The 16975-nt window shown below is 38.5% G+C and overlaps 1 protein-coding gene across 1 annotated transcript; it reads left to right on the top strand.

The window, feature by feature from the left end:
* Positions 1 to 1138: 1138 nt before the first annotated feature.
* LOC112033145 (DNA repair protein XRCC4) lies at positions 1139 to 16698 on the top strand. Its single transcript, XM_024065927.2, has 4 exons — positions 1139 to 1564; positions 12767 to 12895; positions 14699 to 14821; positions 16176 to 16698. Exons 1-4 carry the CDS (start codon positions 1289 to 1291, stop codon positions 16419 to 16421), a joined length of 774 nt encoding a protein of 257 aa, XP_023921695.2. The 5' UTR covers positions 1139 to 1288; the 3' UTR covers positions 16422 to 16698.
* The last annotated feature ends 277 nt before the right edge of the window (positions 16699 to 16975 follow it).

The raw sequence follows: 16975 nt of genomic DNA, 5'->3' as shown, positions 1-16975 counted from the left end.
TCCCCTTCGTTGTGCTCCTTCTCCTTTTTGTGCCAATATAATAAAAAAATCCTTTTACCAAATACGCTTCTATGTATTTTTTTGTCCACTCCTGAGCAACCTCTTCCACAGTTCCACTTTGAACCCTTTAGAGAACTTTTATATATTGAATCAACCTAAGATCACACTCAAACTTATACCTAATTTCATATGCTTAAGTATTAATCTGTGATTGGATTTAAGCATTTACACATGCAACTATCATGAGTTCTTGTTGAAAAAAAAAAATTAGATGCACCTATCACAAGGTGACATTTAAACTTCTTGTGGAATTAGATATGCATTTAGGCATGTTTCTAAACTTATTCTTATCTGCTACCTCTTGGGAGAGTTGAGTATTTTTGCAAGTAAAATGAATGAAAAAAGAAAAAAAAAGAAAAGGGAATCCCATTGATGAAGTCCTACAAATGGTTTGAAATAACCATTATGAGAGCATTCTTATCAAAGTTTTTAAAAATTTTAGCATTTAGCATATCAAAAAACCACTTTATCAATTTTAACAACTCATTTTAAAATACATCCAATATCAAATGTTCTATTTTTTTATCATTTCATTTAAAATAATATAAACTACTCATTAAAATAATAAAGAACAACTACACAAACCACCTTTTCCACCACAAGCATTCAAATAATAATATTTTTTAAAGATTGGAGCTACAATGAGCTTTCAAAGGTGAAAGCTCACTGTAGCTCAGTTGTTTTTTTTTCTTCTTCTAAGTTTAGCATGTTTGTTGTAGCTTGCTTTTTGGTGCTTTTTACAAATTTAATAGTATTTATAGCATTTAGCATTCTTAATGAGAATGCTATGAGAAGATCCATTTAGCAAAATAGAATATGAATATAATACGTAGTAGTCTAGTACATGGTAGATAGGAATTGGAATCGTTCATCCAGAAAAAAAAAAAAATCATAAAAAAAAGTTCATTATTTTGTCATTTTTATTTTTAATTTTTACTTTAATAACTCTAATAATAATCTCAATTTTGAATTGGGTTGTTTTATTTAAACTATTTGTTTTCCAAAAAAAAAAAAAAAACTATTTAATAGAGATTTTTCCCCCTCAAATACCACCACAAAATGGTTTTAAAAACCACGAGTAGGACCAAATGAAATCAGTTGTGCGGAAGAAGCTATTGCTACCTAGTGATTGAAAAGGCGGGAAAGACTCCAGACCCTCTCTCTCTCTCTCTCTCTCTCTCTCTTTCTCTCTCTCTCAAAATCTGATTACCACATATATAGAACAGAAATGGAGGAAGAGAGACACACATGCCTAAAGCTGGTGCCCCAAGACAGCGAGCCAATCTTCGTGAAGGGCACCTGGTTCCCCTCCCATTTCCACCTCTCCATCACCGACGGCCTCCACTCCTGGATCTGCCATGCCTCCCAAGACGACGTCCGTGACCGAGCCGCTCTTTGGGACCAACCCGTCTCCGACTACGTCCTCTTGGCCGAGCGCTACCTAGGGTTTCAGCAACCCGGCTCTGTCTATCGCTTCACCGATGCTGGAGACTCCAACAAAAGGGTTAGTCACTGCTCTCACAACACAAACAATTTTTGTTTTTATTTTAAATTTTCGAGTTTATATATGTATGGTTGTGGATGAAACATATTGTAATTCAAACAAATGAGATTGCAAAAAAAAAAAAAAAAAAACTGCACATAATTGATAATACAAGTAAACCAACAGCTTGGCTGGGTTTGAAGAGAACGTATATTTCTATGATTAAGAACACTCTATTGAGCCTGCCTACTTACTATCTATCCTAGCGAGTGTCGCTTGGCTTGGCGTATTGAGAAGTTACGATGGGGAGGGGTGGGAGATGAGTTTATTTATCACTTCGTTGGTTGGAGGAGGGTTTGTGAACCAATTCAAAATGGGGGTCTAGGAATATGTGATTTGGTCCTGTTCAATTAGGCTGTGGCAGTTTGCAATGTGAGAGGGATGCTTTGTGGTGAAGGGTAGTGGATGTTAAATATGGTAGTATGTGGGGGTGGGTGCTCTAATACTGTGCAGGGGCCTGATGGAGTTTCCAAACAAGAAAGGGTGGGACACTTTTCTTGAATTTGTTAGTTATTACTGGAATGCCAGTTTTGTTTGACCAATACAAGATTGGGAGTTGGAGTCAGTTGCCTCCTTCTTGGATATGATCTATTCTGTTCTGATGAGACGGAATGAAGTGGATCAACTTTTCTGGAAAACCTCTTCCAGGCTGGTTTTTGATTTTAGTCTTATTATAGGGTTTTGCATTCCACTGCTCCAACTTTCTTTTCCATGGAAGACTTTATGGAAGCCAAAAGTCTAACAGAGGTTTGTTTCTTCCTTTTGACTGCAGCACTGGGGAAGATTTTAACCACCGATAATTTGTAGAGGTGTCAAGATGCTGTGATTTATTGGTGTTGCACGTAAGAGGGATGGGGAGACTACTTATCATTCTACTTATACACTGCCCTATAGCTAGAGAGTTGTCGAATATGTTGTTTTCATTGTTTGAGGTTCATTGGGTTATGCCAAGTGGGGTTGTGAACTTTCAGCTAGCTGGTCAAGCAAGTTTAGGCATGAATCTGCGGTGATTTGGGGCATGATCCCTCATTGCCTCATGTGGTGTATTTGACGAGAGAGGAATGCTTGTGATTTTAAAGGATGTGAGAGATCTATTCCTGACTTGAAGTTGTCTTTCTTCCTGACTTTGTTTGAGTGGACAAATGCTTCGGGTGTTTATAGTTTTAATTCTTTGGCTGATTTTCTTGATAGTTGTACTTTTCATATATTATACTTCTTTTATATTTTTGGTTCTTTAGTACACTGCTTGTGTGCTTTGGTTCCTTGTTTATTTTCATTTTTTTTTTCAATGAAACAATATCTACTTATCAAAAAATACAAGTAAACCAATAGTGAAAGGTGCAAAAAACAAAAATTACTAAGCTAAACTAGCTACAATGATTGTTATATTTTGTTAAGTTCAATCCATTTTGGAATAGTTTAGAGGTTTCTTAGTTGGTTTTGGAATTTCATATTTTTTCTTACTATCAAAAGAAGAAGAAGAAGAAGTAGAGAAGTGCAATAATCCCTATAAATAGTGTGATGGTGTAGCCTTTGTAGGGTGCATGAGAGTTAGAAGACAATTTTGTCCAGTGAGAGTGTTAGAGACTAAGTTTTGTCAAGTGTGTTAGTGTGAGGGAACTTTTGGGTGTATTGGGATTTCTAGCTATTTTTTTTTTGTTTTATTTAGTTTATGTTTGTGAGTTTTGTAAGAGGTTATGCCTGGTTGTAATTCTTACTATTCATAGTGGATTTTAGTTGGCATTGCTCATAGATGTAGATATAGAGTTTGTCAAATCATGTTTGTGTGCTGTGGTACTTGATATTTTATAGTTTGCGTGGTTTTTCTTTTTTCTTTTACATCAACTTGGCATCAAAGTTATTGGTTTGAGATTCTAAAGATGAGTTTTTGAGTTATGTGTTGTTGTAATTTTTAAGGCACTCATCCTGAATTTTTGAGTTAGGCAACTCTGATTGAAAAACAACTTTTTTTTTTTATTTATAACGAAAGAGTCCACACTCCAAACAAGAAAATAACACACCAAGGAATGTTATGATGCTGAGAACAAGAGGGAGAAGTTCCATTTAAATGCAACCATTCAATAACATGCTTGAAAAGGCAAGAAATTAACACAAAAGGAATCTCAATTCTATTCCAAAATGTCTTAAAAAAACAATATTTTAAGACGCAAGTGATAGACAAATCTCTTTGTTGTAGCCAAGAGTCTTGTAGGTCAATTGGTATCTTCTGGTGTTTCCAACAGAGACGTCTAGAGTTTAAATTCTCCCACCTCCAACTATTAAATTTTATATAAAAAAAAGGCAAAAGAAAAAATCTCTCTATTGTAAAAGGAGTAGTGTTGATCAAAACCCCTTGTACCCAATACTTATCTAACTGGAATACTATTAAAAGAGCAAAGCTAAAGAACAGTTCAGATTCTCTCAGTCGTGTTAGCCATCCAAATCCAAAAATATGAGAAAGGAAGAGGATTGGAAAGGATTTAAACCTTTTGCAAGAGGGTAGAATTTAAAGAGAAATTTCTATCTTTGCTAAGAGACCAAGCAAAAGCATGATTTCCTTTGGTTGATTCAAAGGAATGGCCTGAATAGTTTGGATGATGTTGATTGGTAGTACAAAAGAGAGTACAATCCAATCCAACTCTTGGAATCATTTGACACATGATTTACATAGATGTCATCTTCCCCTTGTTAAAAAGCCCAAAATTATGCGACACGAAGAGACCCTTAGACAGACCGGTGATCTCTCCAAAGAAATCAGATTCCCCATTTTTTACTATCCTTCTTAGCCTTTTTTCCACTAAAGGATTAGCTGCCTTGCAAGCAGCCCAAGTTCTTGAACAAAAGCTGTTTGTCTTCCAGGGGCCATGAACATACTTAGCCTTTAGCACATGGGTTCAGAGGCATCCTCTTCATTGAGTAACCTCCAGTTGTGTTTGGATAGAAGAGCCACATTCCAGGGTCTTGAGTCTCTTGATGCAGCTAAACCCAGACCCCCACTCTCTCTTGGCAAATTTACTTTATCCCATTTAACCATATGTAGCTTTCCTTTCTCTTGTGTAGAGCCCCAAAGAAAGTTTCTGTTTTCACTATCAACTTCCTTATGACATATTCCCGAGTGGAACTTGTGGTAGATTGGCTAAGAATCCTCCTTCCTGCCAAGGAAAGGGGATTTGCTTTCCATCCTACCAACTTGTCTTGGACTTTTTGAACTGCCAAATTGAAATTCTTCTGGCCACAGTCAACTTATTTTAATGGAAAGCCCAAACACCTATTGAATTTCCTTGTTACCAAAATTTCCAAAGCTGTACAAACAGCTTCTTATACTGCAGTGGAGGTGTTTCTAAAGAATAGGTCACGAGACTTGTCTTTACTCTTTGACATAAGATCATCTGCAAAGATCTTGTGCCTAAATTTTCACATCTTTCTAAGATCCATTTGAATGCTTTTCATAAATGAGAATGCCCAAATATTCCAAGCTCATGATAAATAGGTAAAGGGATAGAGGATCCTTTTGCCTAATACCTAATAGGAAGAAAAGATTAATGTCTACCCCCGTTAAAAAAGACGGAAAATGAGGTTGAAGAAATACAAATCATGATAATGGTGACTAACTCAGCTGGGAAATTGAACTGTAGAAGGATCTTTCTAACAAATCCCCACTCCAATCTGTCAAAAGTTTTTTCAAGATCAATCTTCAAAGCCATAGTCCCAATCTTCCCTGTTTTTTTTCTTTTGCATAGTGTGTAGTATCTCTTGAGTGATAATCATGTTGTCAAGTAGTTGTGGGAGTGTGTCACATGAGAAGAATGATAGGGAGAGGTTATGATCAAAATATGGACCTAGGAAGGATATTAATGACGTGGAGTGCTACATATTCCTGGGGCATTATCAATATCAATGCAAGAAGTTTTCTAGTTAAGTTAGAAGGGTTCAAGAAAACTCATGATTGTCAAAGGTCCCCAGATGCAACAATTGTTGTAGCAAATAGTGAGGATGAAGATTGTGTTGATGTTCTTTTATGTTGGTCAGTAATATAGAACTTGTGGGGATCTTATAGTTACAATTAAAGTTAAAAAGATGTTTGATGGGAGTGTGAAGACCTTGGGTAATGTGAGACACGTGCTTGAGCTTGGAAGAAATTTGAATTCTTTAGGCTGATTGGTTTTTTTGGGTCATGGATAATTTGCAAAAGTTGGAATTATGAAAGTAAACAGAACTTTCAAAGCATTGGTAAAGGTTGAGGACCGAGAAGCACACTCCAGATTCCCCTTTTAAAATGAGAAATTGAGATACAGGCCAAAATTGAAGATAAGACGATGAAAACACAAAGGTAAAATACTCATGATCATAGACCTCATCACAGGGAGGGCTTATTCCTCTACTGGTTGGTAGTGTAAATAATTACTGGGAAGAAACTAGTTCTAAAAATCTTTGAAAATATTTCCCAATACTTGTTCTAACAACTATTTTTTAGAAACTAGTTCTTTGGTTTGGTAAAGTATTTTTTTAGATTCAGCATGGTGGGAGTTCGTAGCTTCTTCATTGAGTCCAAATCCTTTAAATTAGTTTTAGAGGAAGGGGGCCGTTACTTCTTGCTAAGGATCTTTGAGAGGGGCAGATTCTTTATGAGATCAGTTTTCATGGGTAAGAATGCAGCAATATGGCTGATGAATAACATTGAAGACTTTGTTGTTGGGAAGAGTTCCAAACAGTTTTTCAGTTTTAGAGATGGGGACATTGCCTTTATTCTCCAAAGGAGCTTCAACTCTTTTGGTCAGTTCTTGCTACTGACTGAACTCAAAGTGGGTGGATGTAGGAGGTCAGTTATTATCCCTGAAGGCAAAGAGAAGTTTGGTTGGAGGTCCTTTGGCCTTGAACTCAGAAAGCTGCTGAATCCCTCCCATTATGCATTGGCTGGTTTTGGTCCTCCAAGTTTTTTTCCTCAGGTGCAGAGGTACAACTTGGAAGCCCAAAACTTTAGAACTTTTGCTGAAGTTGTGCAAGGCTTCCATGGAAGAACAAAAGTTAGCAAGCGCATTAAGCAGCTGGATGAAAAGAAGGGGGTGACTCTGAGACTTCAAGGTGCCAAAGTGGGGGTTTTTCCGGTGGGTAAGGCTGAGAAGATGGAGGTGGGGAGAGGGGACAGGAGGAAGCAGAGCATTAATGTGGAGGCTGAGGTTGGTGAGCAATATCTGGCAGACAGGAGGTTACATTTCCCAAGCTCCAGTTTAAATTCAAAAGATTATGAAAAGATGAAGAAGAGTGATGCTAGGACATATGGTTGGTCAGGAAGAGGTCTTATCGTGGAGGTTGATGTGATAGGGAGGAGGCGGGTTTCTTGGGACAGAAACAAAGTGGGAGATATGAATTTCAGAGGGGAATCACGTGCACTGGCGTCGGATTGCAATATAAGAGGTACTAAGGCCCTAAAATGGGTTGCAAGGGAAACCAAACAGGCTGAACAAGTCTTGGGCCTTGCCACAAGCCCATTGCTGCACGACCCAGGTGTGGGTTATTTTATTTGCTCTAGCCCAAGTCAGTTTGAAGAGGGAGAGAGCTCTCGGTCAGGAGAAGAGAGACCAACTCAGAGCCTGATGAAGGAGGCGAGCTCCATGGCTTGTTCCCAGTGCTCCGATCTTGAGCCGGAGGTGCTGGGCCGGGGTCCTCAGCCTCCGACGGTGGCCGGCGGCCCATCTTTTGCCGGAAACAGCTCCGATGAGCACTCTTTTTCACCGGGTAAGTCTGAGCTGACGTTTTCGAGGTCACCGGTGGAGTTTCTCTCTTCTTTTCTCTTCCTCTCTGGCTTCTTTTTGTGCTTTTCAAGGGCTGGGTTTGTGGACACACCCATGAAGGCTGTGGGTGATGCCCCTAGGGAGGGAGTTTTGGTGGTGGAAGAATTGGAAAACTTAGAAATGGGTTCGGGTGTGTTTCTCACGAAGGCAGTGGGTGAGGTCAGCGGGGAGGGTGCATTGGTGGTGGAAGAGTTAAACAATTCTGATTTGGGTTTGGTGTGATACCCACGAAGGCAGTGGGTGATGCCCTTGGGGAGAGTGCTTTGGTGGTGGAAGAGTTGAATAATTTAGATTTAGGTTTGGCAGGAGAGGATAGCTTATCAATCCCTCTGAGGTCTATCACTCCCTTTGGGCTGCCTTTGGCAGCTGAGTTGGACTGTGATTATGAGGCATTGGAATGTGTGGATACGTTAGATATTTCTAGTTGGGTGAAGATCAGACTTCCTGGTTTTAGTAAGCTGGTGGGGCTTCCTCTGAGTCGACATGAGAAGTTATGTATTGCTCTGTTACAAAAGATTGAGAAGGAGACGGAGGATGTCAAAGTGTTGAACAGGAAAGCTGCAATTCCTAGAAAAGCTCTCATTAAAAAGAATAGAGGGAAGAGAGAGTTGAGGAACTTGCAATCTTCGGTTAACTATGATGGCAAGTAGAGTGTAGGTTGCTAAACTATTTCATCAGTTGGGATTTTCATGTCTTTATGAATTTAAAATTTTTTTCTTGGAATGTTAGGGGTTTGAATGACTGTCGGAAACGGTTAGTTGTGAAAAATTTATTGCGTGAGTGGAAGTGTGATGTAATTTGCCTTCAAGAGACCAAGCTATCTGGCTTGGACAGACAAATGGTTGGTAGCCTGTGGAGCTGTCCCTTTGTGGATTGGGTGGCTTTAGATGCTGTCTAGACGGCGGGTGGGGTTTTGTTGATGTGGGATAGGAGGGTATTGGAGAGGTTGGACTTTCTTCTGGGTTCCTTTTCTGTGTCTGTTCTGTGGAAAGGGGTGGGGGATAGCTCTACCTGGGCGTGTTCTGGGGTTTATGGCCCAATTGATAATAATGCGAGGGGACTCATGTGGGACGAGTTGGTTGGTACTCACCAATATTGGAACGTTCCTTGGTGTTGCATTGGGGATTTTAATATTGTTCGTTTCCCTAGTGAACGGTCGGGTAACTCCCGTCTTACTCCGGCTATGGATCTTTTTTCGAAGTTCATTGAGGATCTTAATTTGATTGATTTGCCTTTGGAGGGAGGGAGTTTTACCTGGTCTAGCGGCTCCGATCAGCCTTCGATGTCTAGGATAGACAGAGTGTTGGTGTCTCACGATTGGGAAGAGCAATACCCGGATGTGATCCAGCGGATTTTACCTCGTTCTGTTTCAGATCATTTCTCAATTCTGGTGGAGGTAGGGGGAATGGCGAGGGGGAACAGTCCGTTTAGGTTTGAGAATATGTGGTTAAAGATGGACGAGTTCATTGATAGAGTTCACTCTTGGTGGAATCGGCATTCTTTCTCTGGTACTCCTAGCTTTGTGTTTGCCAAAAAATTGAAGGCCTTAAAAGAAGATATCATTCAGTGGAACCGGTCGGAGTTTGGTCATGTCGGACGCAAAAAGTCTCAATTATTAGAGGCTTTGAAATTGCTTGATGCCAAGGAAGGGGAGTTTGGCCTCTCTGATGCAGAGTTATGCGAGAGAATTGTGGTGAGATCCGAAGTAGAGAGTCTTCTCTCTTTGGAAGAAATCTCATGGAGACAGAAATCAAAAATGTTATGGATTAAAGAAGGAGAAAATAATACGAAATTCTTCCATAAGATGGCTAATTCCCGTAGAAGGTTTAACTATCTAAGAATTTTGGAGGTGGATGGGGTGGTGTATGAGGAGTCGTCTGAGGTGGCTGCTCAAGTGGTTCAATTTTATAAAAATTTGTATCAGGAGACAGAGGAGTGGAGGCCTTTTGCGGAAGGTTTGGAGTTCGATCAGATAGATGGGTCGGAGAGGTGCTGGCTTGAAAGGAGGTTTGAGAAGGAGGAGATTCTTCTAGCTGTTAATGAGTTGGCTGGGGATAAAGCCCCAGGTCCAGATGGTTTTTCCATGGCCTTCTTTCACCATTGCTGGAGAGTGGTGGAAAGAGATGTTCTAGCAGTTTTTGAGGAGTTCTATCTCCACAGTAAGTTTGAGAAATCTCTGAACGCTACTTTCATAGCTTTAATTCCTAAGAAGAATGATGCTTCCAATATTCGAGATTTCAGGCCTATTAGCTTGGTGGGGAGCTTGTACAAGATTTTGTCTAAGGTTTTGGCAAATCGCTTGAAGACGGTTTTAGACCAACTGATCTCTGAGTCCCAGAATAGTTTTGTGGGAGGTAGACAAATTCTTGACTCAGTTCTCATTGCTAATGAGTGTGTTGATAGCCGTGTTAAGAGTAAGACTCCAGGGGTCATTTGTAAGCTTGATATCGAGAAAGCTTATGACCACGTAAACTGGGAGGCTTTATTAGATCTCTTGAAGAGAATGGGCTTTGGGGAGAAGTGGTGTAGATGGATCCGGACTTGTATCTCAACCGTTCATTTCTCTATTTTGGTTAATGGAACTCCAGCTGACTTCTTTAAGAGCACGAGGGGTTTGAGACAAGGGGACCCGCTTTCTCCTATGTTGTTTTTGGTTATTATGGAGGTTTTAAGCAGAATGCTGAAAAGAGTTGAAGGTGCTGGTTTGATTAGGGGTTTTAAGGCAGATGGTAGACGGGGTGAAGGGGAATGTGTCTCTCATCTTCTGTTTGCGGATGACACTATCCTTTTTTGCGATGCGGAAGAGGAGCAGATCCTTCACATTCGGATGCTTCTCCTCTGTTTTCAGGCTGTGACAGGTTTGAAGGTTAATGTCCTAAAAAGCGAGATGGTTCCTATAGGAGAGGTCAATAATGTGCATGTCTTGGCAGAGATTCTGGGTTGTAGGATTGGGACTTTGCCTATGACCTATCTGGGTATGCCGCTAGGGGCTCCTCATAAGTCTCCCTCTATTTGGAATCCTATTTTGGAGAAAATTAAGCGAAAGCTGGCTGGGTGGAAGAAGCTGTATCTGTCGAAAGGTGGAAGATTGACGTTACTTAAGAGTACGCTATCTAGCCTTCCTACTTATTATTTGTCTCTTTTTACCATTCCATCGCATGTGGCGAATAAGATTGAGAAGATGCAAAGGGACTTCTTGTGGGGGGATTCGAAGGCTCACTTGGTGGGGTGGGATAAGGTTTGTGCTCCTAAGGCGAACGGTGGTCTGGGTGTTAGGAAAATAACCACTTTCAACAAAGCCTTACTAGGAAAATGGTTATGGCGGTTTGGGGTTGAGGAGACTCGTCTTTGGAGGAGGGTTGTAGTTTCGAAGTTTGGGGAAGAGTGGGGGGGTTGGTCTTCTAAGCTGGGCAGGGGTGCCTATGGGTGCGGTTTATGGAGAAGTATTCGAAAAGGTTGGGAGGCGTTTAGTAAATGCATTCAATTTGAAGTAGGGGTGGGGGATAGAGTGAAGTTTTGGACAGATAGGTGGTGTGGGGACTTACCACTCCATCGATCCTTCCCATTAGTGTATGGGATTGCTTCTAATAGAGAGGCATCGGTGGCCTTGTCTCTCGAAAGGTTGGGGATGGAGGCTCAGAGAAGCTGGAATGTTCGCTTGTTAAGGGATCCTAATGATTGGGAGATGGGTGAGGTGGATGAATTCCTCCGTACCTTAGGTTCTAATTTGCCTCGTTCTGAGCTTGGAGACCGTATGAGGTGGATGTTGACAAAGAATGGGGATTTTGACATCCGCTCTTTCTACAACAAGTTTCGTTGTCCTTTGCCTATTATCTTTCCTTGGAAAGGTATTTGGAAGGTTAAGGCTCCTTCGTGCGTCTTTTTCTTTGTTTGGACTGCAACTTGGGAGAAGATTCTTACAGGAGACATTCTGAGGCGTAGAGGAGTGGCTTTTGTTGACCGGTGCATTATGTGTCGTAGTAATGGGGAGACGGTGAATCATCTACTTCTTCATTGTGAAAAAGCTTATCTGCTGTGGAGCTTGGTTTTTAGAACTTTTGGATCTCTTGGGTTCTGCCAAGATCGGTTGCAGATACGCTTTTTGGTTGTTGGAATTGGTTTGGAAAGCATTCTTCTAGCATTTGGAATTTAGCTCCTTTGTGCCTTATGTGGTGTATCTGGAGGGAGCGGAATTGGAGAACTTTTGAGGATACGGACAAATTCGATAATCAGTTGCTCGCTTTCTTTAGTGGTTCTCTTTTTGATTGGACTAGGGCTTGGGGAATCACCTCTAGTGACTCTCTCCCTTTGTTCCTTAATTCTCTGCTCTGTACTTAGTTCTTATGTTGGCTTTTGTTTGTTTTGTTGTTTTTTCTTGTTGTTTGTTTCCTTCTCTGTACTCCTTGCTCTACCTTTTGTTTTTCATGAGGTAGCTCTTTGAATATACATCTTTTTACTTTAAAAAAAAAAAAAAAGTTACCAAAGGAGCTTTAGTAGTGATGAAGAGAGAGAAGGTTTTCACACCCACAAGGGAGGATGAGACAGTTAAATTTGCAGTGCATGGTAGAGAAAAAGCAAAGATGAGCTTTTGGTCAAAGCACTACAAAGGAAATATAATCATGGATGGAAGAGTGTGATATTTACTGAGAGCGTGATTAATACAGTTGTGAAGCCAAGTTCAAATGACAAGTTCAAGCGCTGCTTGCACTCAATTGATCATATTTCTTGTTGAGGACGTGATGGAGCACCCCTACACACAAAAGAGGTGCAAGGAGAGTACTTAAGGGTTGCAAAGAGAGTACCAAAGGACTACTACGGTTGTGACACTTCATGGGCTGGGGGTGGAGATTTGTTAAGTTCAACCCAAGTTGGAATACTTTATAGGTTTCTTAGTTAGTTTTGGAATCCTATATTGGCTAGAAGAGTAATAAGGAGGTGCATAAATTCCTATTAGAACTGTTTATTTATTTATTTATTTTTATAAGAATTCCTATTAGAACTGTCAGTCCCACATTGATAAGAAAAGAAGCAAGGAAGTGTAATAGTCCCAATAAATAGAGTCATGTTGTAAATTTGTAGGGTGTGTGAGAGTTAGAGGACAAAAATTTTGTCTAGTGAGAGAATTAGAGATAAGTTTTTTCTAGTGTGTTAGTGTAAGTGCCTTTGGCTATATTGGAGTTTTGAGTTAGTTTATGTTTGTGAGTTTTGTGAGAGGTTATGTGTGGTTGTAATTCCTATTATTTGATTGTGTTTTTTTAGTTGGCGTTGTCTTTCAATGTAGGCATAGAGTTGCTGAACCATATAAAATTTTATGTGCAGGTACTTGCTACTTTATTTTTTTGCATATTTTTTACAACATATTTCTTTGTAGTTGTCGTGGACTTTCGAGAAAGAAGGGACCAAGCTAGAATGGCGGTGGAAGTGTCAGCCGTCGCCTAATAGTAAGGAAACTACAGCAGGGATATTGGACTTTCTCATGGATGCAAATATAAGGCTAAGTGTATGGTTGCACATATTTTTCTTATTGTCGTACGCAATATTGCAATGTTATTTTCATATAATTCTTCTTAATATTTGAAGTTTACTTAGCTGCTGAGACTTTTGACTAAATTCAGATGTTACCAGTTAGTTATTGTAATTGATGCTTTAGATATGTGGCTATTGTTGTCAACATGGATAAATTTTCTAGGCTATCTTAGTAATTTAAGTTGACATGATATGAAGATGACTTTCATTATTCATGAAAGAAATTTAGCATCTGTCAAGTATAGAAGTCAACATCTGCAATACTGACTACTGAGAGCATTGCTTTAAAAAATTTGATAATTAAAATGAAGGATGTAAAAGCAAAAGCCTGAATAGTGAGGTTATCAACTGCAGTTCTCTTTAAAGTCTTGCATCGAGTTTTTTAGAAATGTGATTCATGAGATATCTGTAGCTTGTTGATTTTTTTTGTAATTAAGTATATTAAACCGAACAATTGTGTCTAGATCTAGAATGTTGGGGAGTTGTGAAACAAGCTATAGAGTCATGATATACCTCAGGTAGTATGTGTCACAATAATGAAGGTCCATCTGCAGTGCTGCACAAACGACGAATAAGTAGCTATATACAGGCTGCTTGAGTAATTGAATGAGCTAGACACTTCTATAGTTATAAGTTATGGAAGATAAAGAAGGCTAGGCAGGATTGATGTTCCTGGCCCAAATATATACCAAAAGCTAAGCTCCTTTTCTAGCACTGAACTTCCTTATGGATCCTGCAAATGAGCCTATGATTTGAACCTGTTGTGCTGGTGGGTGTGGTCTAAAATTGCCAGTCATACAGGATAGGGGTTTGTTCAAATCTGTGGTAAGGGTTCTTTGGGATTAGTAGATACAATGCTGAGATTTGTTGAGATTCAATGCTGATTTATACTTTCTCTAAAGCTCTTTGTTCAGCATAACTTTCCCCCCTCTGGTGCAAAGTGGAGATCACTATTACTTTCGTGCAATATTTGGGGGAAAGGAGTGAAAATTTTTATGGAGATTGGAAACATCACAATAAGTTGCTTGCATTCAATTTTTTGTTGATTGAATCGTGAAACATTATGGAAACTATGAATTAGCCTATATTTGTGGGTTTTTCTAAGCAGTCATACAAATTCAATGTGGCATAAGTGCCTTGGTAAGATGTTCTTGAAATTCTGGCTTTGTCATTTGATACAATGCATAATGAATGAAATCATTTATTACTAGATTGATGGATAACTTTGAGACTATTGTAAGGAACTAAGGATTCCAAATTAGATTGTGGTATGTCTAGATCAAAATAAATCTGGGTTAAACGTGTTACAAGAAATTTATTTGTGTCAGTATAACTGAGTCCCTTATGATTGGTTGTGATGCATCAATTTACAGTTACGTATTCCATGTTACACAACTCAAAACTTCAGAGTTTGATAAAAGATCTTAATTCACTAGCTATTGCTTGGAATGTTTAATTGACTCTCAGATAAGTTGGGATAATATCAGACTAAGGAGTCACATGGGATGATGAAAGCATTGTCATATATGAGATGCTGCTGTGTGTTGTAGCGTTGTTTGAATGTTTTCTGTTTCTTTAATAAATTTATGCTCATTCATCAAAAAAAGAAAGGAAAAAAAAAAAAATCTAAATTCAAATTGAAATTTGAAGCTTATTCCATGTTAGAAGTGATTACTCACTTTTTTCCCTGGTTTCCTTTGGTAAAATGAAATTGGTAGGTATCTTGCATAGTTTAGTAACTTGTTTGTTTGATATATATGATGGTAATGTATAATAGGAAGAAGTTGTCAGAAAAACTCAATCTTTTGAGATGCTGAAAGTGGAAGCTGAGAAGTGTTTAGCACAGAGTGAGAGAATTAACAAAGAGAGGGTGGATTTTGAATCTGAAATATATGCAAAGGTGTGCACATTATGTTATCTTATAATTTATATAGCGTCTTTACTTTTTACTATTTAAATTTTTACTTGATTTTGCAAATTGAACTCCAATTAGAAGTTATCGTATAATTATTCTTTTCAATATATTTTAGTTGAATATTTTGTTGATTGTAATGCTCTGGAAATTGATTTAATTGATGTGACCATGAGAGACTACTATCAAAGAAAAAAAAAGATATAATTTTTTGAGACTCCATTGATTATACTGTTTATGAATTATGAGTGAAAATGTTTGTTAACATTTTAGCTCTATTAAAAGGTGAATCCAATGTTATGCTTTGTTAGGCAACATTTTGTTTTTCCTTTTTCATTTCTTGGTGTAGCAACTTTGTCCTCAGAATTTAAGTCTCCTCAGTCCTCTACCAGTTGTGTTTGTTTAACAACAACACTTCTACCAGTTAATTTGGTTTACTTTTTATTTATAATTCAATAGTTGGGAGGGGGGGATTTAAACCTTGACCGTCTCCATTTGAAACCCAAGGAGGTCCCAACTAGTTGAGCTACAAGGCTCTTGGCAGTCAATTTGATTTTTTGAAGAGAGATTAATTGCACACACTATCCAATAGGTATAAATGTGATTTTCTTTTATTTTTAGATAAGGCTGTATCTGTCATGAAGGAATTGAAAATAAGCACAAAGCCAGGAACAGTGGGATTAAATATACTCTACTGAGATTGAGTTGGTGAAAAAAAGTGGCAAACAGCTAGAGTTATTTTAAAACCCTTGAATACCTAAAAACTTCAAACCCTCCCTCCCCCCTCCCCCCCCCCCCCCCCCCCACGCCAAGTTTTCCTTCTTTAACAAATATATAAGAGCACTTTTGTTTGGCATCCAATAGGCTCATGTTTAATATTTTTATCAGAAAGAATTGTTCCTCTTCCAGGATTAATAAGCTTTAGATGCTACCTGATTTATTACTGTATCAATCTAGTACATAGGCAATGAATTAATTTCCAAGATTTCTGCCTCTTATTCTTTTTTTGTAATATGTAATATTTGGTTAAAAGATAAAATATTGGATGAATGCCATTTTGTGGTTAATGCTTGGTTCTTCTTGTTATATTGGATGAATGCCATTAAGGCAATGTTTTGGTGAAATGGGAAAGGTAAATAATAGATGCAATGTTTTGGTTTAATTGTTTTTTACATAATAAGTGATTTTTTAACCACATATTTATCATGATGTTTTGATCAATATCATCATATAAATCATATGCAATGGATTTTTCCTAGCTACGTTTATTAACTAGAGAGAATCATCATCTTGCAATCTTTTTGCAAACATTAGGAATGACTTTGCCTTTTTCTGCTTCTAGTTTCTTGGGGTCTTGAATTCAAAGAAAGCAAAACTAAGAGATCTTCAAGATCAGATTTCAAAATATAAGGCTGCTGGGAAATTGCCTGAAGAAGAGGAAGAAGGATCCACTGATAAAACTGAAAGTTTTGATGATGGAAGTGACGATGAGACAATTGAGGAAGAACCTGCAGAAAAAGTTTCAGGCACTTCAAAGGATATTCTAGTGGGTAAGCCTCGTGGCCGAAAGAGGATTGCACGCATTTAGTACCTCACAGGTCAAGTGTATATTCTGCCATGTTAGGCATTGCCTTACTCCCTTCTCTGCCATTTCTGTTTTATATACCATTTTTTTTTAAAGGGTGGGGAGGGCGGTTGTGCATTGAATTTTGTAAAGGTTTTCAACATGTATTGAGATTTTAAGGTAGTATACAAACTTATCCGCATGTCATTAACATACCACAGGCTACTTTTCTTCACAGCCGTTTCTGCTACTGAAGAGGATTTAGTAACAACAGTCACACCACAAGAATTAGACGTAGGCATTATTTGGTTATAAACTGAATCTCTGCCAGTGTAATGCTACAGTTATCTGCAGAAGAATGACCTCAGTAAGAGTGATCTGGTAGAACTAGATGCTAGAATTGCTTGAAAATAGATTGTTGTAGGACAGGTAAGAGTAGGAGTGGTACTTGGGAATTTAAAATGGAAATTTAACCTATTAGTGTAATTTTCGAATTTCTAAATATATTTGTTGAAAGAATGGAAATTTAAATTGATGGTACTAAAATTTCTGTCTATTTAAATTGATGAGATTGAAAA

This window comes from Quercus suber, unplaced genomic scaffold (assembly GCF_002906115.3).
Source record: "Quercus suber isolate HL8 unplaced genomic scaffold, Cork oak 2.0 scaffold_152, whole genome shotgun sequence".
Taxonomy (NCBI): Eukaryota; Viridiplantae; Streptophyta; class Magnoliopsida; order Fagales; family Fagaceae; genus Quercus; species Quercus suber.
This window is presented reverse-complemented; position numbering and strand designations above follow the sequence as displayed.

Coding starts and splice junctions, on each gene's coding strand:
- LOC112033145 (XM_024065927.2), top strand. CDS start 1,289: ATGGAGGAAGAGAGACACACATGCCTAAAGCTGGTGCCCCAAGACAGC. Junction 1,565..12,766: donor CTGGAGACTCCAACAAAAGG/GTTAGTCACTGC, acceptor ATTTCTTTGTAG/TTGTCGTGGACTTTCGAGAA. Junction 14,822..16,175: donor AATCTGAAATATATGCAAAG/GTGTGCACATTA, acceptor TTCTGCTTCTAG/TTTCTTGGGGTCTTGAATTC.